At 42.3% G+C, this 24,073-nt stretch overlaps 2 protein-coding genes across 4 annotated transcripts in view; both read left to right on the top strand.

The window, feature by feature from the left end:
- The first annotated feature begins 211 nt into the window (after positions 1–211).
- On the top strand, positions 212–19,344 carry LOC129509579 (UDP-glucuronosyltransferase 3A1-like). Of its 2 annotated transcripts, none has more exons than XM_055325306.1 (7): positions 212–479; positions 3,064–3,165; positions 10,643–10,757; positions 13,219–13,750; positions 15,960–16,191; positions 17,718–17,937; positions 19,047–19,344. In XM_055325306.1, the coding sequence occupies exons 2-7, from the start codon at positions 3,084–3,086 to the stop codon at positions 19,321–19,323; spliced, it is 1,458 nt and encodes a 485-aa protein (XP_055181281.1). In that variant the 5' UTR covers positions 212–479; positions 3,064–3,083; the 3' UTR covers positions 19,324–19,344. The 2 variants fall into 2 exon arrangements, with proteins under 2 accessions (XP_055181281.1, XP_055181280.1); XM_055325305.1 differs by having other exon boundaries at positions 250–483.
- A 3,623-nt stretch (positions 19,345–22,967) lies between these two features.
- Positions 22,968–24,073, top strand: part of LOC129509580 (UDP-glucuronosyltransferase 3A1-like) — a 31,445-nt gene continuing 30,339 nt past the window's right edge. For both annotated transcript variants that reach the window (XM_055325308.1, XM_055325307.1), the window contains exon 1: positions 22,968–23,200. In XM_055325308.1, the coding sequence (XP_055181283.1) occupies positions 23,107–23,200 (94 nt within the window). In that variant the 5' untranslated portion in view covers positions 22,968–23,106. The remainder of the gene's footprint in view (positions 23,201–24,073) is intronic.

Below are 24,073 nucleotides of genomic sequence, written 5' to 3'. Positions count from 1 at the left end.
ATGGGGATGGGTGTGAGTCACCTGGAGGTGGAATTATCTTGGAAGCGACTTCTAAGGTCCGCACATCCCTGGTTCAGAGTACCCTCTCTGCGGAGAGCGTGGTGATGACACGGACAGGGACAGAGAGGGGTTAAGGAGAGCTCACTGACCCCTCCTTCCCACTGCCCGAGGTTAGGGAGGGTGAGGCCAAATTAGCCAGTGGGGCGAGCATCCTGGGAGGAGGAGCAGAAGGGCAAGAAGCCACAAAGCGGAGAGAGCACAGGCGGGGCCCGTCTGTCACTTCTTCCCCTTCTGCCCGCCAGCACTTTCCTGGGCTGCGAGCCGAGCGTGTCCCCAGGGCGCCCCGGGTGCGCGGGGCGCGGGGCTGCGCTTCCCGGCTCGCCCCCACGACCATGGCCGGGCGCGCGCTGCTGCTCGGCGGCCTCCTTCTGCCGGGGGTCCTGCTTTCCGAGGCCGCCAGGATCCTGACCGTGTCTTTGGTGGGTGAGTGCTCGGCGGGAGGACCGACGGGCGTGCCCCCGGCACTCGGGGTTGGCTCGGCACGCAGCTCCGGTCCCAGCCTCTCCCTGCGGTTGTCCCGACTGGGCTGGAGTCCCAGGCTACGCGCCCGCGCCCGACGGGGGGAAAGGAGGAGCCCGACGGCGGGAGCCAAGACGCTCCCCGAGGGAATACAGCACCTCCTCCTCCTCCCTCTCCCCACTCAGGTTGGCTCTCCGAGGCCCGGGACTGGGTCCAGAAGGTTGCGACCCCGCCCAGGGCCGGAGACCCCCGGCCGCCTCCCCCCCGGGGCTCCGGCTGCGTGGTGCGCAGCGACTGCCAATGGGCACGGTGGGAGCGTTTGCAGGCCCTCGCGGGTCAAGGCCGGAGGTCCGGGGGTGCTTCTGTCCCAGAAGCACCGCCTGGGAGCCAGGGTGGAGCAGGGGACACCTAGGAGGGTGGAGTGCTTTCATCCAGAGGAAACCTGGAGTAGGGGCCAGGGCTGGGGACTGGGCCCTGGACATTCGGGTCTCACGCGGGAGGCTGCAAGTGTTTGCAGGATTCGGAGGGGGGGGGGGGCTGCTAATTCTGCGTTTTGTGGCCTCGGTTTTACTTCCTTTACTTTTGCACGGAAGGGAACAGACGACGAAAAAGAAAAGGGATAAAGGGAAGAGGATCAGGATCCAGGGTCATCATAAGATGAGGCTTTCCCAAGATCGCATCTCCACCCGCAGTGGGGGCTCTTTTAGGTCACTTACTGCGTGCAAGTCACTGGGAATTAGGAGATTTTAGAGCTCCAGGGAATCACGAATAATCTCATCTAAGCCCCCAGAGAGTCCCCCCACCCCCCCAGCAGGAAACTCAGGAGGTGAGGCACCTTTTGCCAGAGCACACCAGGCCTCCCTAATGGCACATACCAGGGATTTAGTTAGGGTTTTTTCCCCAAGACAAGCGTCTCCACAGCTTCCATTCCCACGCACTTTTCAGTGGGGATTAAACAACAAACAAACAACAACAACAAAAAAACCCAAATTGAATAAATAAAAATAAAATCTTAAAAAAAGGGGGGGCAGCCCCAGTGACCCAGCGGTTTAGCTCCTGTCTCAGCCCATGGTGTGATCCTGGAGACCCGGGATCGAGTCCCACGTCAGGCTCCCTGCATGGAGCCTGCTTCTCCCTCTGCCTGTGTCTCTCTCATCCTCTCTCTCTCTCTCTCTCTGTCATGAATAAATAAAAATAAAATCTTAAAAAAAACAAAACACAAAAAACCCCAAACAAAACAGAATAAAACAAAAAAACTCTTTAAGAGACCCTGCAACTCCTTTTGAACTCTTGTTTTTTCTGTTTTGATTGTTAGTGGCAGTGACGTGAAAGAGCTCCCTCACCTGTTGAAAGCCGGTGACCGGGGCCTCGCAGTGGGAGCAGGTGCGGTCGGAGGCCCCGCCTCTGTCCCAGAATGCACCAGGGCACCGCGCCCCGCAGACGTGGCGGCCTCCGCGGGCGGGCTCCTCCCCTCTCTCGGGGCCTTCGTCGGGTTCAACGTGAGCCCGAGCAGGCCCGCCGAGGCCGCAGGGGCTTGTGTTTTGTGGAATCCGTGTTGCCTCGGGCAACACAAGCATAAATATACGAGACCGGACTAACCTCCACGGATACACGGGCGCTGTAGTCCCGTGACCCCCCTGTGACCCAGCGTCACGGGCCGCACCTTCCCAACCACCCCGCTTCCCGGTTGGGCAGGTTCTCTCCCTTCCCTCCTGACCGGGCTCTCTCTGCTGCGGAGACTCAAACTCAACAAAAATGCCCCGTGACCGCTCGTGATTTTAGACACTTCTTGCAATGATAGAACCTGTACCTCCCTGCCCATCAAGCTTCTCTTTCCTTGGGGTCCCAGAAGTTTTCTAGGAGGGTGATGTCCCAGTCTCCCCTGCACACAGGATCCCGTAGATCTACCTCAAGGGCCCACAGTTACCCTCAATGCCTTAATTTGATGTTGAGCAAAATGCAGGCCCCAACTGAGAAACCTCTTGCCAAGTATATTTGAATCTCAAGGATTTTGGCTCTAAGCGGTGGCTCAGCTTCCCTCTGCTCCAATGGCTCTTTCTTGGACTGATACTCAAGTTCCCATGTTTCTGGCTCTTACACTAGCATACATTTCCAAAGGAGAAGATTCCAGAATGAACTCTGATTAATTGCCCTTTAGGAACCATTCACATTCATATACAGCACGGTGCCAAACTTTCTACCAGTACAGTTATTTCTTTAGGACACGTTGTCTCCATAAGGCCTGGCTAAAATTTGCATGTACTTAGGATCAGGAATTCTTTAAGGTGTAAACAGAGCAACTCATCACACTGACGTTTGGTCATTTTTGTGACCGCAGTTACAAAGAGGATGATGGAGGTTTGCCACCGTCAAGGATTTGGGCCAGTTGGGGGGGAGATGGACAGACTTACTGATGAAGCTCATCTTCCTCCACTCACCATGAAATTTCTGTTTGCTAACTCTCATCTCCTGGATCTATCAACCTATCAGCTTCAGGCACGTTATTCTCAACATAATAAATATGAAGTTGTACATTGTTCCTAGGTGGAAGCCATCATCTACTGATGGACCAGGTGTCTCAGATTCTCCAAGATCATCATCATAATGTCATCATGCTTCACCAGAAAGGAAATTCATTGATAACAGGTATCTTTCCCCACCAATTCTTGATTTCTTCTACTCTGTGCATAGTATAGAATAAAACAACGATGACTTTTGCTTAGAAAAGTATTTTTAAAATCTAATTGGACTGAAAGAATGAAAAATGTGTGTGTGTGTGTGTGTGTGTGTGTGTTGGAAAACTTTCCAAGGTGTTGGAAAACTTCTTGGCTCTGTATCCCAGCACTCCACGCTCTGTGGTCCCATATTTTCCTCCCTTACCTTGACTTCCACTTCATCCCAAGCAACCCTCCATATAGTACAGATTATTTTGGTAAGTGGTACTTCATAACGGCATGAAAACACATGAACAGAAGTGTTCAGGCAAATATATGATTTTCTTTTCCTTTATCACAAATTACTCTTCTTTTTTATTTCATAGATGACATTCTCCCTTTGTGATATCTGAAATCTAAGAAAGCTTTCTTAGGAAGTCCCTTATTTATCCAGCTAAGATCTATCATTGAGATGATTTTGTTCTCTTGAAAAATCAATGACTGCCCAACAGTTTGTGTGTAATCATGTTGGATGTTCTTAACTAAATCACTGAATCCAATGAATTTTAGCTAATATGAGCAATAAATCTTGTCTGTTGACAGACAAGAAAACATCAACCCAGAGTACTGAAATGGTTTGCTCAAGGTCATATGGCAGGCTAATAATAATGTTGGGTGGATTTAGGACTTTAAGCTTTGTATTGCTCAATCTGATGTCTTCTCAGGCTTTGATTAAAAAAAAAAGATGCAATTTTGAGCAGCAGCTTTGAAGAATAAAATTCTGAGAAATTATTATTATTATTTTTTTAAATTCTGAGAAATTATAAAACTTTAAAGGTGATCAGTCTTTGTTATTCAGATTTTAAATTTTTTTTATTTATTTATGATAGAGAGAGAGAGAGAGAGAGAGAGAGAGAGGCAGAGACATAGGCAGAGGGAGAAGCAGGCTCCATGCACCGGGAACCCGACATGGGATTCGATCCCGGGTCTCCAGGATCGCGCCCTGGGCCAAAGGCAGGCGCTAAACTGCTGTGCCACCCAGGGATCCCTGTTATTCAGATTTTATTTTATTTTATTTTTTTAATTTTTTAAAAAATTTTTATTTATTTATGATAGTCACAGAGAGAGAGAGAGAGGCAGAGACACAGGCAGAGGGAGAAGCAGGCTCCATGCACCAGGAGCCCGATGTGGGATTTGATCCCGGGTCTCCAGGATCGCGCCCTGGGCCAAAGGCAGGCGCTAAACCGCTGCGCCACCCAGGGATCCCTATTCAGATTTTATTAAGACAAGTTCTTTTCTGTGAAAATTTCTTTTAAGATTCTTATTGTGGTAATATATACACAGCATAAAATTTGCCACTTAAACATTTGCTTTGTAAGTTTAGTGATGGTAAGTACATTCACATTGTTGTGCAACCATCACTGCCATTCATCTCTAGAACATTTCTATCTTCACAGATGGGAACTCTGTACTGATTGTATGGTAACTGCCAATTACCCCTTGCCAGCAGCCCTTGGTAACCATTATTCTACTCTATTTCTCTAAAAATTTGACTATTCTAGTTACCTCATTTAAGTAGAAACATACAATATTTGTTTTTGTGTGTCTGGCTCGTTTCACTTTGCATAACGTCTTCAAGGCTCATCCATGCTATAGTATGGATCACAATATCCTCCTTTTTTTAGACTGAATAATGTTCTATTATAAGGACATACTACATTTTGTTAACCCGGTCATCAGCTGATGGACATTTGGGTTGTTTCCACCTTTTTGGATATTGTGAATAATGCTGCTATGAAAATTGGTGTACAAATATCTATTTGAGTTCCCACTTAAAACCATTTTAATCACCTTCTAGATTAGGTTCTGCATCCTTCACTGAACATTATTTATATGTATATCTTTTTTATATCTGTGTTTACCACAGACATGATTAAATAGCTGTAGTATATTAATTTTCAAAGTAGTTATTCTTAATTTTGAAAATTGCAATTAAATTTAATTAAAATTTTAAGTTAAATTAAAATTTTAATTTGATTAAAAAATAATTTTGGTAGTTCCCATGAATTTTCAGAAACCAATAAAAGCAACAGACCTTCTAACCCTTTAATAAATATATGTACATAAAAATCTATAAACAATTTGAAATCATGAATCCCTTCAATTTTTTTTATTGGTTTCAGAGGTAGAACTTAGTGATTCATCAGTTGCATATAATACCCAGGCTCATTACATGAAGTGCCCTCCTTAATGCCCGTCAACCTGTTATCTCTTCTCCAGATCCACCTCTCCTCCAACAACCCTCATTTTGTTTTCTGGACTTCAGCATCTCTTATGGTTTGCCTCTCTCAATTTTCATCTTATTTTATATTTCCGTCCTTTCCCCTATGTTCATCTGTTTTGTTTCTTAAATTCCACATATGAGTGAATTCATATGGGGTTTGTCTTTCTCTGACTGATTTTACTTAGCATAATACCCTCTAGTTCCATCCACATTATTGCAAATGGCAAGATTTCATTCCTTTTGATGGATGAGTAATATTACATTGTGTGTATATATATAAAACATCTTCTTTATCCATTCATCTGTCGATGGACACATGGGCTCTTTCCATAGTTAGGCTATTATGGAGGTTGTTGCTATAAACATTTGGGTGCATGTGCCCCTTTGAATCACTATGTTTGTATCCTTTGGATAAATATCTAGTAGTGTAATTGCTGGATCATAGGGTAGCCCTATTTTTAACTTTTTGAAGAACTTCCATACTGTTTTTCGGAGTGGCTGCACCAGTTTGCATTCCCACCAACAGCATACGAGGTTTTCCCTTTCTCCACATCTTTGTCAACATCCGTTGTTTCCTGAGTTGTTATTTTTACCTATCCTGACTGACATGAGGTGCTATCTCATTGTGGTTTTGATTTGTATTTCCCTGGTGCTGAGTGATGTTGAGTGTTTTTTCATGTGTCTGTTGGCCATTTGTATGTCTTTTTTTGGTCCCTTCAGTTTCATCCTTAGTTTCCAGGTTTAAGAGTCTAGAGTTTCTTCTAGTATTCCCCAATCATGGGCATTTTTGAGGCTTTGAAACAGCATATTAATTCTTTACCTTAGAAATAGAGCTTGACTAGATGTCTGCAAACAGGGAAAAAACACATGATTGAGTTATTATTTTTGACCTGATGCCCATTTCAGTGTATTGTAGCATTTGAACCTTACAATGTGTTCACTCCTTATTTGGACACATTTTCCCAATATTGTTCATTGATTACTACTTTAATAAAGAAATGGTATCAGATTGAAAAAGCAAAGATCTTCAATATTCACATATACTGTGGCTCCAACCAATGTCAGGCATTATAATTGGGCTATCAATAGAGGCTGGAAAAATATTGAGAAGTCTGATAGAATAAATCTAGATTGTCTTGAAGAGACTATTGGTAGAAATGTGGATTTTAAGAATTCTGTTGCAATATATACAAATATGAAATCATTATGTTTTAAACCTGAAGCTAATATGATGTTATATATGTCATTTGTATCCTAATGGAAAATATAAGAATTCTGCTAATGAGGACCAAGAAGGAAGTGAGGAGCATGGTAGAGAAAATCTATATTGTCTGAGACAGTATGTAAACCATCATAAACACACACCTCTGGTAAAAATATAGATATTGAGGACTTCTTGCTTCTTAGAGTAAAATGTGAGAGGAAAGAGATAAATTGAAGGAAAAACCATTAATCATAAAGAAATGAGGACTTCTTGATTTAGGAAATTCTCAGCCTATCCAGATTGCAAAAGATTCTAAAATTAGGAGATTCACTGTTAGGAAAGAGAAAACCAGAGTTGTGGCTGGATAGCCTCTTGCGGTTGCCTCTGTATGGTCAGAATATCCAGTCTTACAGAGCTCTTTAAATGTTAAGTGTGTGAATCATGAGTCCCTTCAGTTCTGTTGTCTGAAGCCGAAAGTAGAGATGAAATTATTTTTAAAGATCTGTGTAGTAGCTCTTGTATAGCAGAGTGAATTCCCATGACATACCCAGAAGATCCATAAGGTCCTTGAGAATTTTATACCAGGATAAACACTACCAATTTAGACTGAGAAAGACAGAGAAAGAATGACATGAAAGAGGGCCATTGAACTCCCCCAAAGTAAGAAACATAAACTATTCAGCTGAGAGCTCACGCTACCTTTAATGAAGAACAAATGAAGTGTCTGAGTGTGAACCAGTGAGTACAGAGGGTAGAACTTCAAGCTTCAGGGCTGAGCTTCAAATCACAGCAGGTTATTTCCAATTTTTAAAACCTAACATTGTCTGCCCAGTTGGAAGTCAACATGTCTTAGGACCAGAAATTCATACTTTCCTTCCATTTTGTTCCATTTTGAATGATAATTATCTATAACTGGCATCTTAATATTTCTTGGAAGCAGATAAACTGTTTCCTAATTTCATAGGTCCACAGATGGATCATATCCAGACTGTCCCACCCATACCTGATTGAATTATTTGGATAATATAATTATATTCAAGCTAATGATATTTAGATGAGATTTTGAACTATGAGTTGATGATATAATGGTTTGAGACTTGTGGGAATGTTGGGATGGGATGGTTGTATTTTGTATGGGATATGGATATGAGTATTTGAGGTCCAGCGAGCAGAATATGATGGTAGAAGGTAATGCCCTCACCCAAAGAGATCCTCTAATCTTTAGAACCAATGAATATGCTACCTTACATGGCAAAGGGACTTTGCAGATGTGATTAATATAAAGATTTTGAGATGAGGCGATTATCTTGGATTATCCATTTGGGCTCTATATAATTACAAGAGTCCTTTTAAAAAAGAGAAGATTGGGGGGATGGGATAACTGAGTGATGGGTATTAAGGAGGGCACTTGATGTAATGAGCACTGGATGTTATATGCAACAGATGAATTGCTAAACTCTACCTCTGAAACTAATAATACACTATATGTAATTAATTGATTTTAAATTAAAAAGAGAGAAGAGGACAAGAGAGTAAAAGAAGGAAATGTGATGATGGAAGGAAAAGTCAGATGATGGGTGATGTCATTTCCAGTTGAAAGGAGGCCATGAGCCAAGGAATGAAGGCAACCATTAAAAGATGGAAAAAACAAGAAAATGGATTATCCTTTAGAGCCTCCAAAAGGAACGCTGGCCTACCCACATCTTTCTCTTGTCCTAGTGAGACCCATTTTGGACGTCTGATCTCCAGAATTATAAGATAATAAATTTGTTTTGTTTTAAGCAACTAAGTTTATATAGTAATTAACTACAGCAGCAATTGGAGACTAATACTGCTATCACAGGTAGTCTAGACAACTCCAGGAAGCATGGGAAGAGGTTGCTGAAGGCTTGATAATGAATACAAATGTAAGGGGTACTAATGACAGTGCCTACTGTATTGCAATTTGGACCAATTCTAGATCTTTTTGTTATTTGACATTATTCAAAGTGGGCCACTTTTCAAAATTAAGCATAAATGGATTTCTGTATAAATGAGAAATATATTGTCTCCAGATTTAAAAAAGGCTTTAAAGTTGTTGGATTTGTTGAGATATTGTGGTGTTGTGAGTCAATAGTTGTTTCTTTTTTGTATATAAAAATTTTATTTATTTATTTGAGAGATTGAGAGAATCCATGAGCAGTGGGAGGGGCAGAGGGCGAGGGAGATGAAAAAGCAGACTCCCGCTCAACAGGAAGCCCAACTTGAGGCTCAATCCCTAGGACCTTAAGATCATCACCTGAGCTAAAGTCAGATGCTTAATGAGCTACCCAGGTGCCCTAATAGTTGTTTCTTGATAGTGTCATGGATAGAGAGGCCTTACCTGATCAGATAATTCCCAGGAATTTAACTGAGGTCCTAGGCCTTGAGCTTTGGGTGTGGCAATGGCACATCCCTTCATGGGAGTCCCTTTGAGAATGTTTCTCTGTACTGAGTGAGTATGTCAAATGATTATCCTTAGAGCAGGGTATTCTCAATATAATGTACTAGTGGCTCCTGGTGAAAGTTGGATTTGATTAAGATCTTGCCAATAAAGATTATGGCCAATAGTAGGACTACTGAAATACTCTGAGGACAACAAATTAAAGGTGTTCTGTGTCCTTTCCGAGGTGAAGGCAAACTGAAGCTGGGAGCATATTGACATAGGTACTGAATAGAACATACTAGCCTGTGATTGGAAATCTGTAACTGCAAAGTATTTGACAGTACATACTTGGATTGCAGTAATTTCACTAAGATTGGGCTTGGTGGTTTGAACATGTAGGGCTGTGCATTACCGTATCCCCAGTTTACACACAATTTGATTGGGTGTTATAACTGATGAAAACTTATATGTACAAGAGAGTATAGAATGTTTATTACTCAAATAATGCTTTTTTTTAGAAGATTAGGACAGGTTCCTAAGCAAATCTAAAAAATGGCTTTCCAGAGAAGAAAGGGATAACTGGTTTGAGTTTTTACTGTGGGTAGAGAGTTGGGATGTGATGAAGGTTCCCCCTCATTGACTTAACTTGCATAGTTTGAAACTCCCACAAGGGCCAAGGGAACATGCTGACTTTCTTAGTAGTTTGATCAGATGAAGCACTGAAGAGGGCATGAGAGATAGGGCTTGAAAACTGTCAGTAGTCAAACATCAAAAATGGACTCAGACTTTTTATTATACATGAATATGTGGGAGAAGCCATGCTGGTAAGTAGAGGTACAGAAGTCTACTATTTTATGTTTTTTAGTATTTTTTTATTGAATAAAAAAAACGATTTGGATTTATCACTCTAAATAATGAAAATGAGTTTTTCTAAAACAGAAAGAACAGAGGCTCTGAAATCAAATTCTATAACTTCCTTGACAAATTATCCTAAAGATAATTAACTTTGCATCTTTAATCACCTTTGTTTCCTTACCTGTAAAAGGAGACAGATAGTTAAACCTTATGGAAGCTTTAAATGGAATCTTCCAGGGGCACCTAGATGGCTCAGTTAGTTAATCATTTGACTCTTTATTTTGGCTTAGGTCAGGATCTTAGGGTTGTGAGATCAAGCCCTTCATTGGGCTTGGTGCTGAGCAGAGAGTCTGCTTGAGGTTTTCTCCCTCTCTCTATCTCTCTCTGCTTCTGCCCCTTCCCTTGCTCTTGTGTGCTTCCTCTCTCAAATAAATAAATAAATAAATAAATAAATAAATAAATAAATAAGTCTTTTTTAAAAAATGGAAGCTTCCATAACTTTAAATTGAGAAGCACTCCTGAATTAGTGTAAGGTTCTCAATACATGTTATCATTTTATAAGGCTGAATGAATGAAAATGCAGCCAAACAATACAAAAGTAGTCCAAAAGGCAAACATTTAAAGAAAGCAAAATTATTTGAGCAAATATTGATATTATCACACTAATACTAATCCATGTTTTGTGACATATTTATCATTTTTAATCCATGGGTGTTTTTCAGATTTTACAGAGAAGGAAACATCATACCAAGTTATTCCTTGGTTTCCACCTGAAGATTTCAACAAAAGATTGAAGGAGTATGTAGATTATTTTATAGAAGAAGCTTTGAATGGCAGGTAATTGTTATTTTTTATTATTTGAACCAAAGAGTCACTATTTTAGTGATGTAAATGAATGGATGGATGCATGGATGCTTGGGCTGAAGACATAAGAAAGGGATGATGGATGGGTGGATAGATGAAGGGATAGATGATGAATGGATGATTGAGGAATCAAGTATTCACACCAAATCATCCAGTTTAATCACTGGAGATTCTTCTTTGCTTTGCACTATTCCTCTTCCATGAATGGATTGATTGATTTTCCATGAATGGATTTCTGTAGAAAGTAGAGGTTGTTTCTTCTGGGATGTACTTTCAACACTTCTCTTATAATCTTTGTTTATAATTTCCCCAACACAGAAACATAGGCACCTCACCCTCTCACTCTTGGTAGGGAAATGAAATAAGGAAATAACTTTTTCTTCTTTTCTTCACACATATTCTATTAATGGGGGAAGACTTAAGAACATTGATTTTGTAACAATTGAACATCTAGCCATGTAAAGTCCTTTTTTAAAAAGATGCATTTATTGGGGTGCCAGGGCAGCCCAGAGAGAGAGTGAGACAGAGAAAGAGAGAGCAGGAGCAGAGGGAGGGGTAGAGTAAGAGGCAGAGAAAGAGAATCTCAAGCAGACTTCCCACTGAGCACCGAGCCTGATGAGGGGCTTGATCTCACAATCCAGAGATCATGACCTGAGCCAAAATCAAGAGTCGGATGCTTAACCAAATGAGCCACCCAGGCACGCTGGCCATGTAAAGTCCTTGTAAAAAGCAATCAATCTCATGCAGAATAAGACACGACTCCTTTTGCCTTGTCTGAATGAAGAGGAACACATAACTCCTTACTCTTAGACATGAATGTGGGAAGACAAGAAAATCCATCTTAAATAATTACAGTGATCTTGCTTTCTTTTTACCTTGAAAATTTTACTTATTAGTCAAAGTCTTGCTCATATTTCCCTTTTTTCTGTAGAACCTTTTTTCCTTACTCAAACTGGGAGACCACAGTCCTTCTTGCCTAGGTCTGATCTAACCTATTCATTTGATACTGAGTCTGGATTATTTTGTACTGTTCATTATTATATATTTCAAATATTTGCTCTATGTCTTCTCCCTTAATATTTTTGGAGACAGACATAGGTAACTATGCATTCTTAAACATTTTTTCTCTTTGTTAGCTTAATTTTAGACATGATGATGAATGAAATATATTTTAGGAATTCTTATGGCACTACTGAAATTATCTAAAACATCTGACAGTCACACTCCTTTGTTACATGAAATCTTCAAAAATATACAGCCAAGGATGTTTTTTGCCAATCACTTTCATTGAATGACTTGAAGTTGATCCTAAATATCAGGCAGAGATCTGCATATTGTTAATAAGTTCTTCATTTCTGGTCCTTCTCACTCTGGGGTGCAGTGGTACACTAGTGTATAATTGCAGGGTACCAGGGCATTGATTCTCATGGTCCTCCATGTAGCCAGCGGGCCCCTGATGTCTTGAGCTATTGCACCTGTTACCTCTGTTACCTTGAAGTGTAGATGGACATTTTTATCTATTTCTCCACAAATGTATAGGCAGGAAGCAAACAGAATCATATTCTATATAGGCAGTGATGGGAAAGCATTATAAGGAGATAGGTCCTAGGAATATTCCCCTGGGCAAAGTCTTAATCACATGTTAGTACTCTTTATCATTATCTTCTCTGGATACTTCAATCTACGTGGAAGTACAAAAGCTAATAATATTATTATTATTAACTGACCTTGCTTTGCTTTTCCTTTCTCTCTATTTTCTTTTATTTTCTTTCATTGCTTGACTTGTGGGCATAGAAAGGTGGAATTCCCATTTTAGCTGAGTTTTGAGTTCTAATATGATAAATTAGTCCCTTGCATGAGGTGATCTATTACATTCAGAATCCACAGTGATTTTTAAAAATAGCTTGTATGATCAAAATTTGTGGGACTGTGTCATCAAGTGACTTCCACAGTTTGGCTGAGTAAACAAGAAAATCACTCATAAAAAGCCAGTATGTAAAAGAAAGTTAATGAGAACATTAGAGAATTTATCAAGTAGAAAGAGATCTTTGAGATTTGCTATGGTCAGAGAAGGTTTCCAGAGCAGAAGGTCCAACAGTGGCAATTTGTTTCCAGTTAACATAATTCAGTTGTGCCTGAGGATTTCAAGAATTAAGAACTCAAAGGTACAATTTTTTGAAAAAACTGGCATAGAGAGTACTTGGGATTTGGATGAAAGAAGGAAGAGGAGGGGAAAAAGAGAACACTCTCCAGAACAGAACATGTGCTCAAAGTAACTGAGATGAGGGTACTTGTAAACAGTGGTGGGACAGGTGTGTTGCTGCTAGGTGTGGTCTTGCTCACCTGGGATGTTTTCTTTGTAGCTCAAGATTCCTTTACACATGTGAAATTAACACTTCCAGTGAATAGTCACTCTTTCTTTTCTTTCCTACAGACACACATTTGGAAAATTTTTAGACTTTATGAAACTACTGGGGCTTCAGTGCAGTCATTTTTTAAGGAGAAAGGATATCATGGACATCTTAAAGAATGAGAACTTTGATCTAGTGATAATTGAGAATTTTGACTACTGTTCTTTCCTGGTTGCTGAGAAGCTTGGAAAACCATTTGTGTCCATTCTCTCTTCCTCGTTTGGTACTATAGATTTTGGACTACCAAGCCCCCTGTCTTATGTCCCAGTATTCCATTCCCTTCTAACTGACCACATGGACTTCTGGGGCCGAGTGAAGAATTTTCTGATGTTCTTCAATTTCTCCAGAAAACAATGGCAAATCCAGTCTTCTTATGACAACACCATCAAGGAACATTTCCCAGAAGGCTCTAGGCCAGTTTTGTCTAATCTTCTAAAGAAAGCAGAACTATGGTTTGTTAACTCTGACTTTGCATTTGATTTTGCTCGCCCCCTGCTTCCCAACACTGTGTATGTTGGAGGCTTAATGGCCAGACCTGTTAAACCAGTGCCACAAGTAAGTGGTTAGTGCTTAATATGGACTTCATGCAGGGCTCTTCCGTTGGTGGCTGCCCTGCCAGTGGGAACTGGGACAGAATAGGGTGAGGCAAGTGCATCTAAGACATGCTTTTAAGGAAGGCTCACTTTCAGGGTGATGCAATTATAGTGTTAGGAATTGCACTACCCTGAGGAATTCCTTACATAGTACATGTAGGGTCTTCTCTACTCCTAGCCCTGGTAGGATAAACCTTTCATTTTATTTTATTTTTAGTAATCTCTAAAACCAGCATGGATCTTGAACTCATGACCCCAGAGTTGAGAGTTGCATGCTCTTTCCACTGAGCCAGCCAGGTGCCCTGGGATAAGCCTTTTAATAAGTTGATATTTTCATGTGCATTTTGTATGAACATATATATAGTAACTGTGTAGCAAGCATTCGTTACATGTGAGAATTGTTAAAGAGATGAGTTACTCACAGTGAAACTCACAACAGTTATGTAACCAGTGGGATTGTGTGCCCACAGCAAGAAATGTGGGCATCATCACCTGCATCCCCAGTTTATAGAGGCCTAATTCCTAATTCCACCTAGGCCTTCTGATTTGATTGATCTGGGGTCAGTCCTGGGAATTGTACATTGTGGAAGCTGCTGCATTGGTTTGAATGCATAAACTCAGAACTACTGCAGTAGAAGTTTTTAACTGGCGGGGAGTAAGATGAGTTGGCTTCCTGTTGCTTATCAGCACTGGTTTGGCATTTTATGGAATTTATCTTATATAATATCTTGCCACCTGGAGGGAAGTATGATGCCACCTCCATTTTTGTAAATGAGGAGACAGGGACTCAGGTGGCATAAGTGACTTTCCCGCTACCATTCATTTTAGAGCTGGAAAGAGCCTCGATTTGGTCTGGGTCTTCCAGGCACCCAAGTGTCTACCCTTTATCTACTGACCTTGACCTGAGTAGAGAGAGTTGGGGAATGATCCATGGGCTAGATGGGCTTTGAGTTGATGGCAGGATTTTTATGTATGGAGCTAGGGGTGGAAGGACTTCCAATTGAAGAGAATAAGTAGCTCTAAGTGTCAAAGTTAAAATAAGACAGGCACTACTGTGTGTTCTCTCTTGGTGACTCTAGCTAGACTGAACCAGAAGATTCAATTCCATAAATATAGCCAGACCGGGTTGCAGGAGACTTTATTTGGTAGGAAGGTGGGTTAGGGCTTGGTTATAGGGCACGGGAAGGGGATTATTAAGCGGGAGCATAATGGGAGTAAGGGTTGTAATGGCTGTTAGATAAGAGAGCCTTTTAAAAATTTTTCTCTGTATTTTCCAGTTTTTATATAGTGGTCTCATGTGGCTTTTGTAATTAAAAAGAACAACAAAGCTGTTGTCAAAGCGGTCCTTTGAGATGGTAAATCAGGCAGTATTATGCTGGATGGAATCAATCCAGGGAAGAGGGGCTAGAAGTCGATGAAGAGGGGCTCCACAAGTCCAGAGTCAGGGTCTGAAGAAATACTTGAAGCAAGAATTGACCAAAACTGTGTTAAAGCCAAGATTAAAACATTAAATCACAACCTTAAGTACTTAAGTGTATTGCCTGAGGATTTTAAAGAATAAGCTGCTCAGATTTACAGTTAAGCTGCTCAGATTTACGGTTATGACTGGGCACTACCACTTTTTAAAAGTCTTCTTATGTGGATATAATTTGTAGTCATGTGGGTGAGCCACTAACATAGAAGATGAATTACAAAAATCAGTTAATAAGAATATCACAACATATCAGAGCAAAGCACTCTACGCGGTGCATTGAATGTGAGTGGTCAGGAGCCTTTCTCCACTGTTCCACTTCTTAGGCTAGAAGACTGCTCCTGGCTTCTCCAATGTTGCCTCAAACATAGCTCCTCCCTCTGTCAGACTCTAACACCCGACCAGTATTCTTCCTTACACTACCATTTTCTGGTGGCCTTGGGAAATTCCCAAGCAACCATGTCTCCATTGACTTATGATGAGCAGAGGGTCTAGGATGGCCCTGACACTAGCATCAGGATTTTAAAGAAGAAAGATATTCCCACTAACACAATGGACATAAGCACCATGCAGAAAGTACTGAGCTGTCCCATGGGCTGAGCCCTAGGAATGATGGGAGGGTATGTTCAGTAAATAGCTGGTTTCATTTCATGGCTGAACAACTTTGTTCACTTCTTTTTCCTTTCTTACCTCTCTCCAGGAATTTGAGAATTTCATCGCCAAATTTGGAGACTCTGGTTTTGTTCTTGTGGCCCTGGGCTCCATGGTGAGCACCGTTCAAACTCAGGAACTTCTCAGAGAGATGAATGGTGCCTTTGCTAATCTCTCGCAAGGGGTTATATGGAAGTGTAATCCTTCTTATTGGCCCAAAGAGATCAAATTGGCAGCAAATGTGAAAATTGTGAGCTGGCTTCCTCAGAATGACCTCCTGGGTAAGGACTGCCCAGGTCTGACCCTTCTCATTTACATATTTTTAGGACTCCTCAGGCTCTGACCTCTAGTAGGGCGATCCCATTTGCACTAGAAGGAGCTCTGTTAGCAGGGTAAGTGTTGGGAAGGCAGGAACAGAACAGCCAGCTGGAGTTCTTAGGGCAGATCTTACAGATCCTATGTCTAATGAGATCAGGTGCCCAAACAGCCATCTCCCCTTTGTGTTTTTTATCCCAAGCCAGATATCAGGAGACATCAAAATCACCCTGACTTACTGTATTTGATCTTGAAGAGGGTCATCCAAACACAATCCAAAGCAAACTATGGATTCTAGAGAATACATATCAGAAGGATGTTGCCACTGTATTTAATGGCTTCATGAGTAACTGTTCACTCTCACATGCACTTACACGCGTGTGTATATGTATTTATGTGTGTGTATATACACACACACTTATACCCACTGCTCCCACAAACACATCTTCCTTAGCTATTAAGGTGTGAGTAACTCATACCTTCACAACTTTGGTGCCAATAGTGTCTTTAGGATGTGCAAAAATAACTGAGTGCCAAGATGAACAACCTTATAGTTATTTGGTCCATTTTTGTCCCTGGTCCCAGAGAGTTCCCTCACCTCACCCATCCCCAATAGGTTTTCTTTGTGCTCAGTGCTGCTTGTTACAGATCCCTTGCTGCCATAGCCACTAATTGAATCAAAGACTTATAATCAAGATAATGACTTAAAATAACCTGAGGAATTGAAGGAACAGATTCCTGTCTCCACTTCTACAAATTTAACCCTTTTAAGTCTGGAGTGGGGCACATGGTGCTCCTTTCAAAGAAGAGACAAGATTCTGGTGCACCTCAGAGTTGAGTGATACAGGCTGAGACAAACTTTTCATTTTCAACAAATATCTTAGTTAGCTCTAAATAGGGTAGGATGGAAATGCTGGAAGTGGAAATACTCAAGTGTAGAGTCTAGTCTCTCCTTTCAAGGGGCTAATCATGTATTTGAGGAGACAACGCATACAGTATAAGTTTAAGGATTGCCACATGAGTTATGGGCCAATGAATGTGTCAGGAATTCAGAGAAGAGGGAAATAAGTTGGCAGGTGAGAAAAGAGTGCTCAAGACAAAGAGAAAGAGACAGAGGGAGACACAATGAGAAAACAGCTGGATGAAACAAAGGGAGTGACTAGGATGACAGAGAGAAAGATTGATAGATGGAGAGACATATAAACTCCTTGCTTGGCATTATTGTCTAGAGAATTCCCTGGGTTCTGAGTCTTAGCTGGGTTCTGGCTACAGCAAGGAATTTCCACAAGAAGGCAGCACTTGGAATTCTGTATGTTAGTAACACGCATCTTGGATATTTCCCAAGCAAAACATTTTTTATAATGGCTCCAACAGACTTTGAAATTCCCTTGGTATTTTCTTCTGCCCTTCCTCCTTTCCCTGGTTTTCTGAAACTTTTCATTCTGAAAATTTTCAATCTGAAATATTCTGCTCTGTTTCTTAATTGAAACAGCTCACCCACACATCCGTCTTTTTGTCACCCATGGTGGGATGAATAGCATAATGGAGGCCATCCAACATGGTGTGCCCATGGTGGGAATTCCCCTATTTGGAGACCAGCCTGAAAATCTGAACCACGTAGAAGCCAAAAAGTTTGGTGTCTCTATCCAGCTACAGCAGATCAATGCAGAGACATTGGGTCTGAAGATGAAGCAAGTTATAGAAGACAAGAGGTAAGGAGCTCTTTGGGCTTGTGGTAACTTAGGCTGAATGAAGACATAAAACACAAAGGGCACTGTGTGCCACTTTTTTGCAATAAAAGCTGAAACTTCCAAGACACAGAATAATACGTGCATGATGCTTACAACTGACATGTTTCCTCTGAGAACAAGACTAGGCAATTTAGGTTAGATGTTGAAAACAATTGCTGTCTTAAGGGTGAAGACCTCAACATACTTATACAGGGTCTCTGAGAGGTCTTATATTTTGGAGTGCTTATAGTAGAATTCCAGTTGAGTCAGGAGTTGCCTCTCTGTCCCCTAAAATGCCACATTGTTTCCTGCCTTAAGCCTTTTTGTCAGTGCTACTCCCTTCCCTTCCCTTCCCTTCACAGGGATGGCTCCTTCATGACAGTGTCATCTCCAATGTCCTCTCCTCAGAGAGGCAGGAGGTCTTTGTGTGACAGTCCTAAATACCTTATTCTCCACCCCCTTCAATCATAATTTTTCTGTCTTAACACTTCTCATGATCAGTAACCACCCCATTTGTTTGTTTTAATTTATTGTGTGTCCCTTATACTAGAAAGTAGAGTGTAAGCTCCCTGGATGGCCAGGTGTGTCTCTTATTTCCCCTGTGCTCCCAGGGCCTAGCACAGAGCCTGCCACAAAGTAAACGGATGAATTTCTGTTAAGTGAGTCGGTAAAAAAGCTCATGTTCTCTTAAGTAAATTCCCATCCAGCACAATGATGTGATAACCATGATGGACTGGATGTCATATTAGGGTCTCAAGGACATTTACCCTAAATCCGTGTATACTACATAGCATATATTCCTATATAATTTTTCTTTCATTGTACCATAAATATCCTTGTGTAGAGACGTGTCCTTACATTTTGGTCACCTTTTTATAGTTTAGCACTTTAGGACTAGGCTTGGATCTTTGCATGGAGGGACCAGTTAGAACTTTTCAGTGGGACCCACCTAGACTGTGGCAAGGCCAGGCCAAGAACTCTTCCTTCAAACTGAGTCTTTTGTGCATTTGGATGAAAGTGTATGTGAGATGCAGGTCTCTAAGACTTCTGAGGTCACATGAGTAATGCCCCACCCCTGTCTCTGCCAACAGGTACAAGTCAGCAGCCGTGGCTGCCAGCATCATCAGGAGCTCTCACCCCCTGACCCCTACCCAGAAGCTGGTGGGCTGGATCGATCACATCCTCCAGACAGGGGGCGCAGCACACCTCAAGCCCTATGCCTTGCAACAGCCATGGCATGAGCAATACCTGCTGGATGTCATCTTGTTCCTGCTGGTGGTCACCCTGGGCACCCTGTGGCTCTGTGGGAAGCTGCTGGGCATGGTGGCCAAGTGGCTGTGTGGGGCCAGGAAGCAGAAGAAGGCCTGATGGAGGTTCAGCCTTGACAGGTGTTTGGGGAGCCACTGGTTGTATATGGCTTTCCCCAGCTCAGGACACCTGTTTTCTTCTCTGTATTGGTACTTGAGGGTGGCACTCAAATTGCTCTTCACTATTTTCTGTCTCTGTGTAGAAATTTTTGTGAAGCACTCTTGGGGGTCTTTTTAAAAAATATACATTACATGAAATTGACTATTTTAGCCACTAAGTATAGAGTTTAGCAGCACTAAGTACATTCATATTGTGGTGTAAACATTACTAATATCCATCTCTGGAACTTTTCATCTTTCCAAACTAAAACTGCACTGATTACCACCCCACACCCCCACTTCTGACTCTTGGCAAATCCCTGTCCTATTTTCTGTGTCTATGAATTCGATCTCAGGGTTCTTACCCCTTATCAATTGACTCCTCTTGTAGACCCAAACCTTCAGCAAGATAGCCCCACCTTCCTCCCCACTCCCTATTCCTAGACATAACCCCTGCTTAGTTCATTCTGTTGTTCCCTGAAAGGGAGGTATTTACAACTACCTTCAAAGGCCAAAGAAGCCATGAGACTGAAGAAAAAGGCAAACAGGTCCAGCTTGATGAGAAATTATTTATTATGGATAGATATTTATTACATAAACATAAGACTGTCTTGGGCTGCCACAAGATTAGTAGGTCTCCACAATACCACCTCCAGTTAGACCTGCTTTAAAGGCTGGGGAGTATATACTGGGGGGCTGTCTAGGAGGAGTCATATCCTGAACTGATCAAGAAAGCTTTGCCTGGAGGGTGTACTTAAGGGTGAGTTAAAAGAAAAAAAATGGAGGAAAGGGCCTGTACTTAAGAAGGTTTTAGGCCACAGAGTAGTTATAGTGATGGAATTTCTCAAGATGGCCATAGTCTGGTTCATATACTCACTGTCTCAGAAACTTTTCAGTCTCTCTCTGCTTTTTTTTTTTTCCACTTTTCATGATATGACCTGAGATATTTGCCAGCTCTTCCATTTTGGCCTCTGCTCTTACATCTCCTTTTCACCTCACCTCCAAGCTCAGGAAGCCTAGTCTCTGTCCTGCAGCTTGGCATGTGTGGCCCCCAAGGATTTCACCTGTGGTCTCTGTCCTGAGTCCCTCCTCTGAAGTGCTCCTCCTTTGATGCTCAGGCCTGGAGTCTGCCTTTGGGCCACAGTTCATGCTGTGGTTTTCACTTCCCATGATTCCCTTCTCAAGATTCTCACTCTTAAAAATGTAGTCATGGAGACCTCAAATACAGAACTTGGACCTCCGTGTGAGTGAGGCTGTGGGGCCTCAGGTCCAGGATTTGACTTAAAAAAATCATTAATTTGACACTATGACAGTAATACTTGAATCAGGTAAGAAATATGAATGATGATAAAATGAGGGAAATTTGATGAGGAACAGAATTTCAGTTTCAAAATGTCTCCCTCTGTCTTATTTCCTAATTACAGGATAAAAAAAAAAGAGCTTTACTGTTGAAAATCTTGATGAACACCACCTTAAACAACAGAGTTATCAAGTCTAGAACAGAACATTCTGACATCATGTGCTTCCCATTGTGATTCGCTGAGATGGAATCAACACTATCTTTGTAGTATTCTTGCCAAACTTCCTAGTAACCTGAAGTATAATGAGCAACATCAGTGAAACCCAACTGGGCATCTGTCATACAAAATAAGCAACTTGTAATCTTTAAAATGTCAATGACATGAAAGACAAAGAAGGGCTGAGAAACCAATCCTTACGAAAGGGGATAAATAGATTCGATAACTAAAGGCGCTGTGTGATTCTGGATTGGCTCCTATACCAGCAAATTCATATCCCAACAGAGGATATTATTCAGACAATTGGAGGGATTGGAGTAAGGTTTGTAGACAAAGTAATGTGATTGCATTCACATTAAAAGGTGCCTTCCTAGTGCACATTAAATTTTCACTGGGAAGACAATATCTGAACAGGTGATAATTGTGAATGTGTATGCATGTAATCACATGGCCTCAAAGACTATACAGCACAAACATGGAGAGAACTTGAAGAAAAATAATGGAATAATGTTGATAGAGTTTAAAAATCTTTCTAATGAATAATTTCAAACATTTGTAAGACTAGAACTTCCTGGTGCCCACTGCCCAATCCTATTTTCATGCCTGTTCAGATCTGTAGACTGACCTTTAGAGGTTCAGAGCATCAGGTCAAGATCTGGCCCTCCAGAGGGGCTTAACACTTAGGGGACACCAGCATTTGTTATCAGCAAGTTAATTTCGGAAGAAACTCTGAGCAATAAGTGTAGGCATTTCCCATTGGGAATCAGCTTCTGGGATCTTGAGATGGGAGAGCTAGCAGAGATTTAAGCAGGTACTTGGGATATGGGGTATGGGGATGGCAGTATGAGGTCAAAGGAGCAGTTAGAAGGTGAGAAAATTTAGGGACTCCTGGGAGGCTCAGTGGTTGGGTGTCTGCCTCTAGCTCATGATGTGATCTTGGATACTGGGATTGAGTCTCACATCACATTCCCCACAGGGAAGTGTCTCCCTCTGTGTCTCTGCTTCTCTCTCTGTGTCTCTCATGAATGAATAAATAAAATCTTTTTTAAAAAGGAGGTGGAACCATATGATCCTCTCATTAGATGCAGAGAAAGCATTTGACAAAATACAGCATCCATTACTGATCAAAACTCTTCAGAGTGTAGGGATAGAGGGAACATTCCTCAACATCTTAAAAGCCATGTACGAAAAGCCCACAGCAAATATCATTCTCAATGGAGAAGCACTGGGAGCCTGTCCCCTAAGACCAGGAACAAGACAGGGATGTCCACTCTCACCACTGCTATTCAACATAGTATTGGAAGTCCTAGCCTCAGCAATCAGACAACAAAAAGACATTAAAGGCATTCAAATTGGCAAAGAAGAAGTCAAACTCTCCCTCTTCGCCGATGACATGATACTCTACATAGAAAACCCAAAAGACTCCACCCCAAGATTGCTAGAACTCATACAGCAATACAGCAACTCATACAGTGTGGCAGGATACAAAATCAATGCCCAGAAGTCAGTGGCATTTCTATACACTAACAATGAGACTGAAGAAAGAGAAATTAAGGAGTCAATCCCATTTACAATTGCACCCAAAAGCATAAGATACCTAGGAATAAACCTAACCAAAGAGGTAAAGGATCTCTACCCTAAAAACTATAGAACACTTCTGAAAGAAATTGAGGAAGACTCAAAGAGATGGAAAAATATTCCATGTTCATGGATTGGCAGAATTAATATTGTGAAAATGTCAATGTTACCCAGGGCAATTTACACGTTCAATGCAATCCCTATCAAAATACCATAAAAAGGAGGTGGGAAAATTTGGAAAAGGATCTCTAAAATGGAAATCAGTTTGAGTGACCTGGAGGTGGAACTATCTTGGAAAGCAACTTCCTAAGGTCTCTGCATTCCTGGTTTAGAGTATCATCTCTGTGGAGAGCAGATTACAGGGACAGAGAGGGGTTAAGGAGAGCTCACTGACCCCTCCTTCCCACTGCCTGAGGTTAGGGAGGGTGAGAACAGAAGAGCCTGTGGAGCAAGCACCCGGGGAGGAGGAGCAAAGGGCGAGCAGAGACAAACGGAAGAGCAGACAGCGGGATCCACCTCTCACCTCCTCCCAATCTGTCCCCTCAGTGCATTTCCTTGGCTGCCAGCACAGGGTGTGTCCCCAGGGCACAGGGCACAGGCTCAGGGCACAGGGCACAGGACTGGGCTTCACAGCTGGTCCAGGAGAGAACATGGCCAGACAGTGGCCGCTGCTGCTAGCCTGCCTCCTCCTGTCTGGGTTCCTGCTCTCAGAGGCTGCCAAAATCCTGACTGTATCCTCACTGGGTGAGTGCTTGGTGGGAAAATCAGAGACAGCTGTGTCCCGGGCATCCGTGCGGGGGCTCAGGCACACACTCTGGGGTCAGGAAACCCTGTGGGTTTTCAGACTGGATTGTGTCCCAGGCTGGCAGAGGGAGAGGTGGGCAGGCCTGTGTCGCAGAGAGAGGTCCCCACTGCTGGGCTGGGGAAGTCCGTTCTGGAGAAAACAGTGGTTTCCTTTCTTCTCTTTTAATCTGCCTTGTAGGGAATCCCTGGGTGGCTCAGCGGTTTAGTGCCTGCCCCTTTGGCCCAGGGCATGATCCTGGCACATCAGGCTCCCTGCATGGAGCCTGCTTCTCCCTCTGCCTGTGTCTCTGCCTCTCTCTCTCTCTCTCTCTCTCTCTCTCTCTCTCTGTGTCTCATGAATAAATAAATAAAAACTTAAAAAAATCTGCCTTGTAGGTGCTTCCCATGGTGCATAGCTGGGGCCAGAATTTAGATCCAGGGCTGACCTGGAGACCTCGAGCCATCTACTCCAGGGTGAGGCTGGACGTTCAGAGGGATACCCCAGATGTCTTGGAGGTGTGCAGTAGATGCTGTAGGAAGTGGAAGGCGAGGCCAGTTTAGGCTCTTGGAGGCCAAGGATGGGGACTCTTGTGGGCAGCAGCCCAGACTGGGAATGTGTCATTCACAGGACACCTGCAGAACTGATGGGCACAGGAGGGGACCCCAAGACAGTCAAGTCCTTGGGAGCCCCTCTCTCTTTCGCCCTTGCTGCTCGAAGCTTTTGAAGGATAGTGAAGCAGCCAATTCTGCAGGAAGTCAGGTTTATTTCCTTTACTTTGGCCCCAAAGCAACAGAAGGGGAATAGGAACATTTGTCAGGATAAGGAGGCATCAT

This window comes from Nyctereutes procyonoides, unplaced genomic scaffold (genome assembly GCF_905146905.1).
Source record: "Nyctereutes procyonoides isolate TBG_1078 unplaced genomic scaffold, NYPRO_anot_genome, whole genome shotgun sequence".
NCBI lineage: Eukaryota > Metazoa > Chordata > Mammalia > Carnivora > Canidae > Nyctereutes > Nyctereutes procyonoides.
Note: the sequence above shows the minus strand (reverse complement) of the source record. Positions and strands in the feature narration are given on the sequence as shown.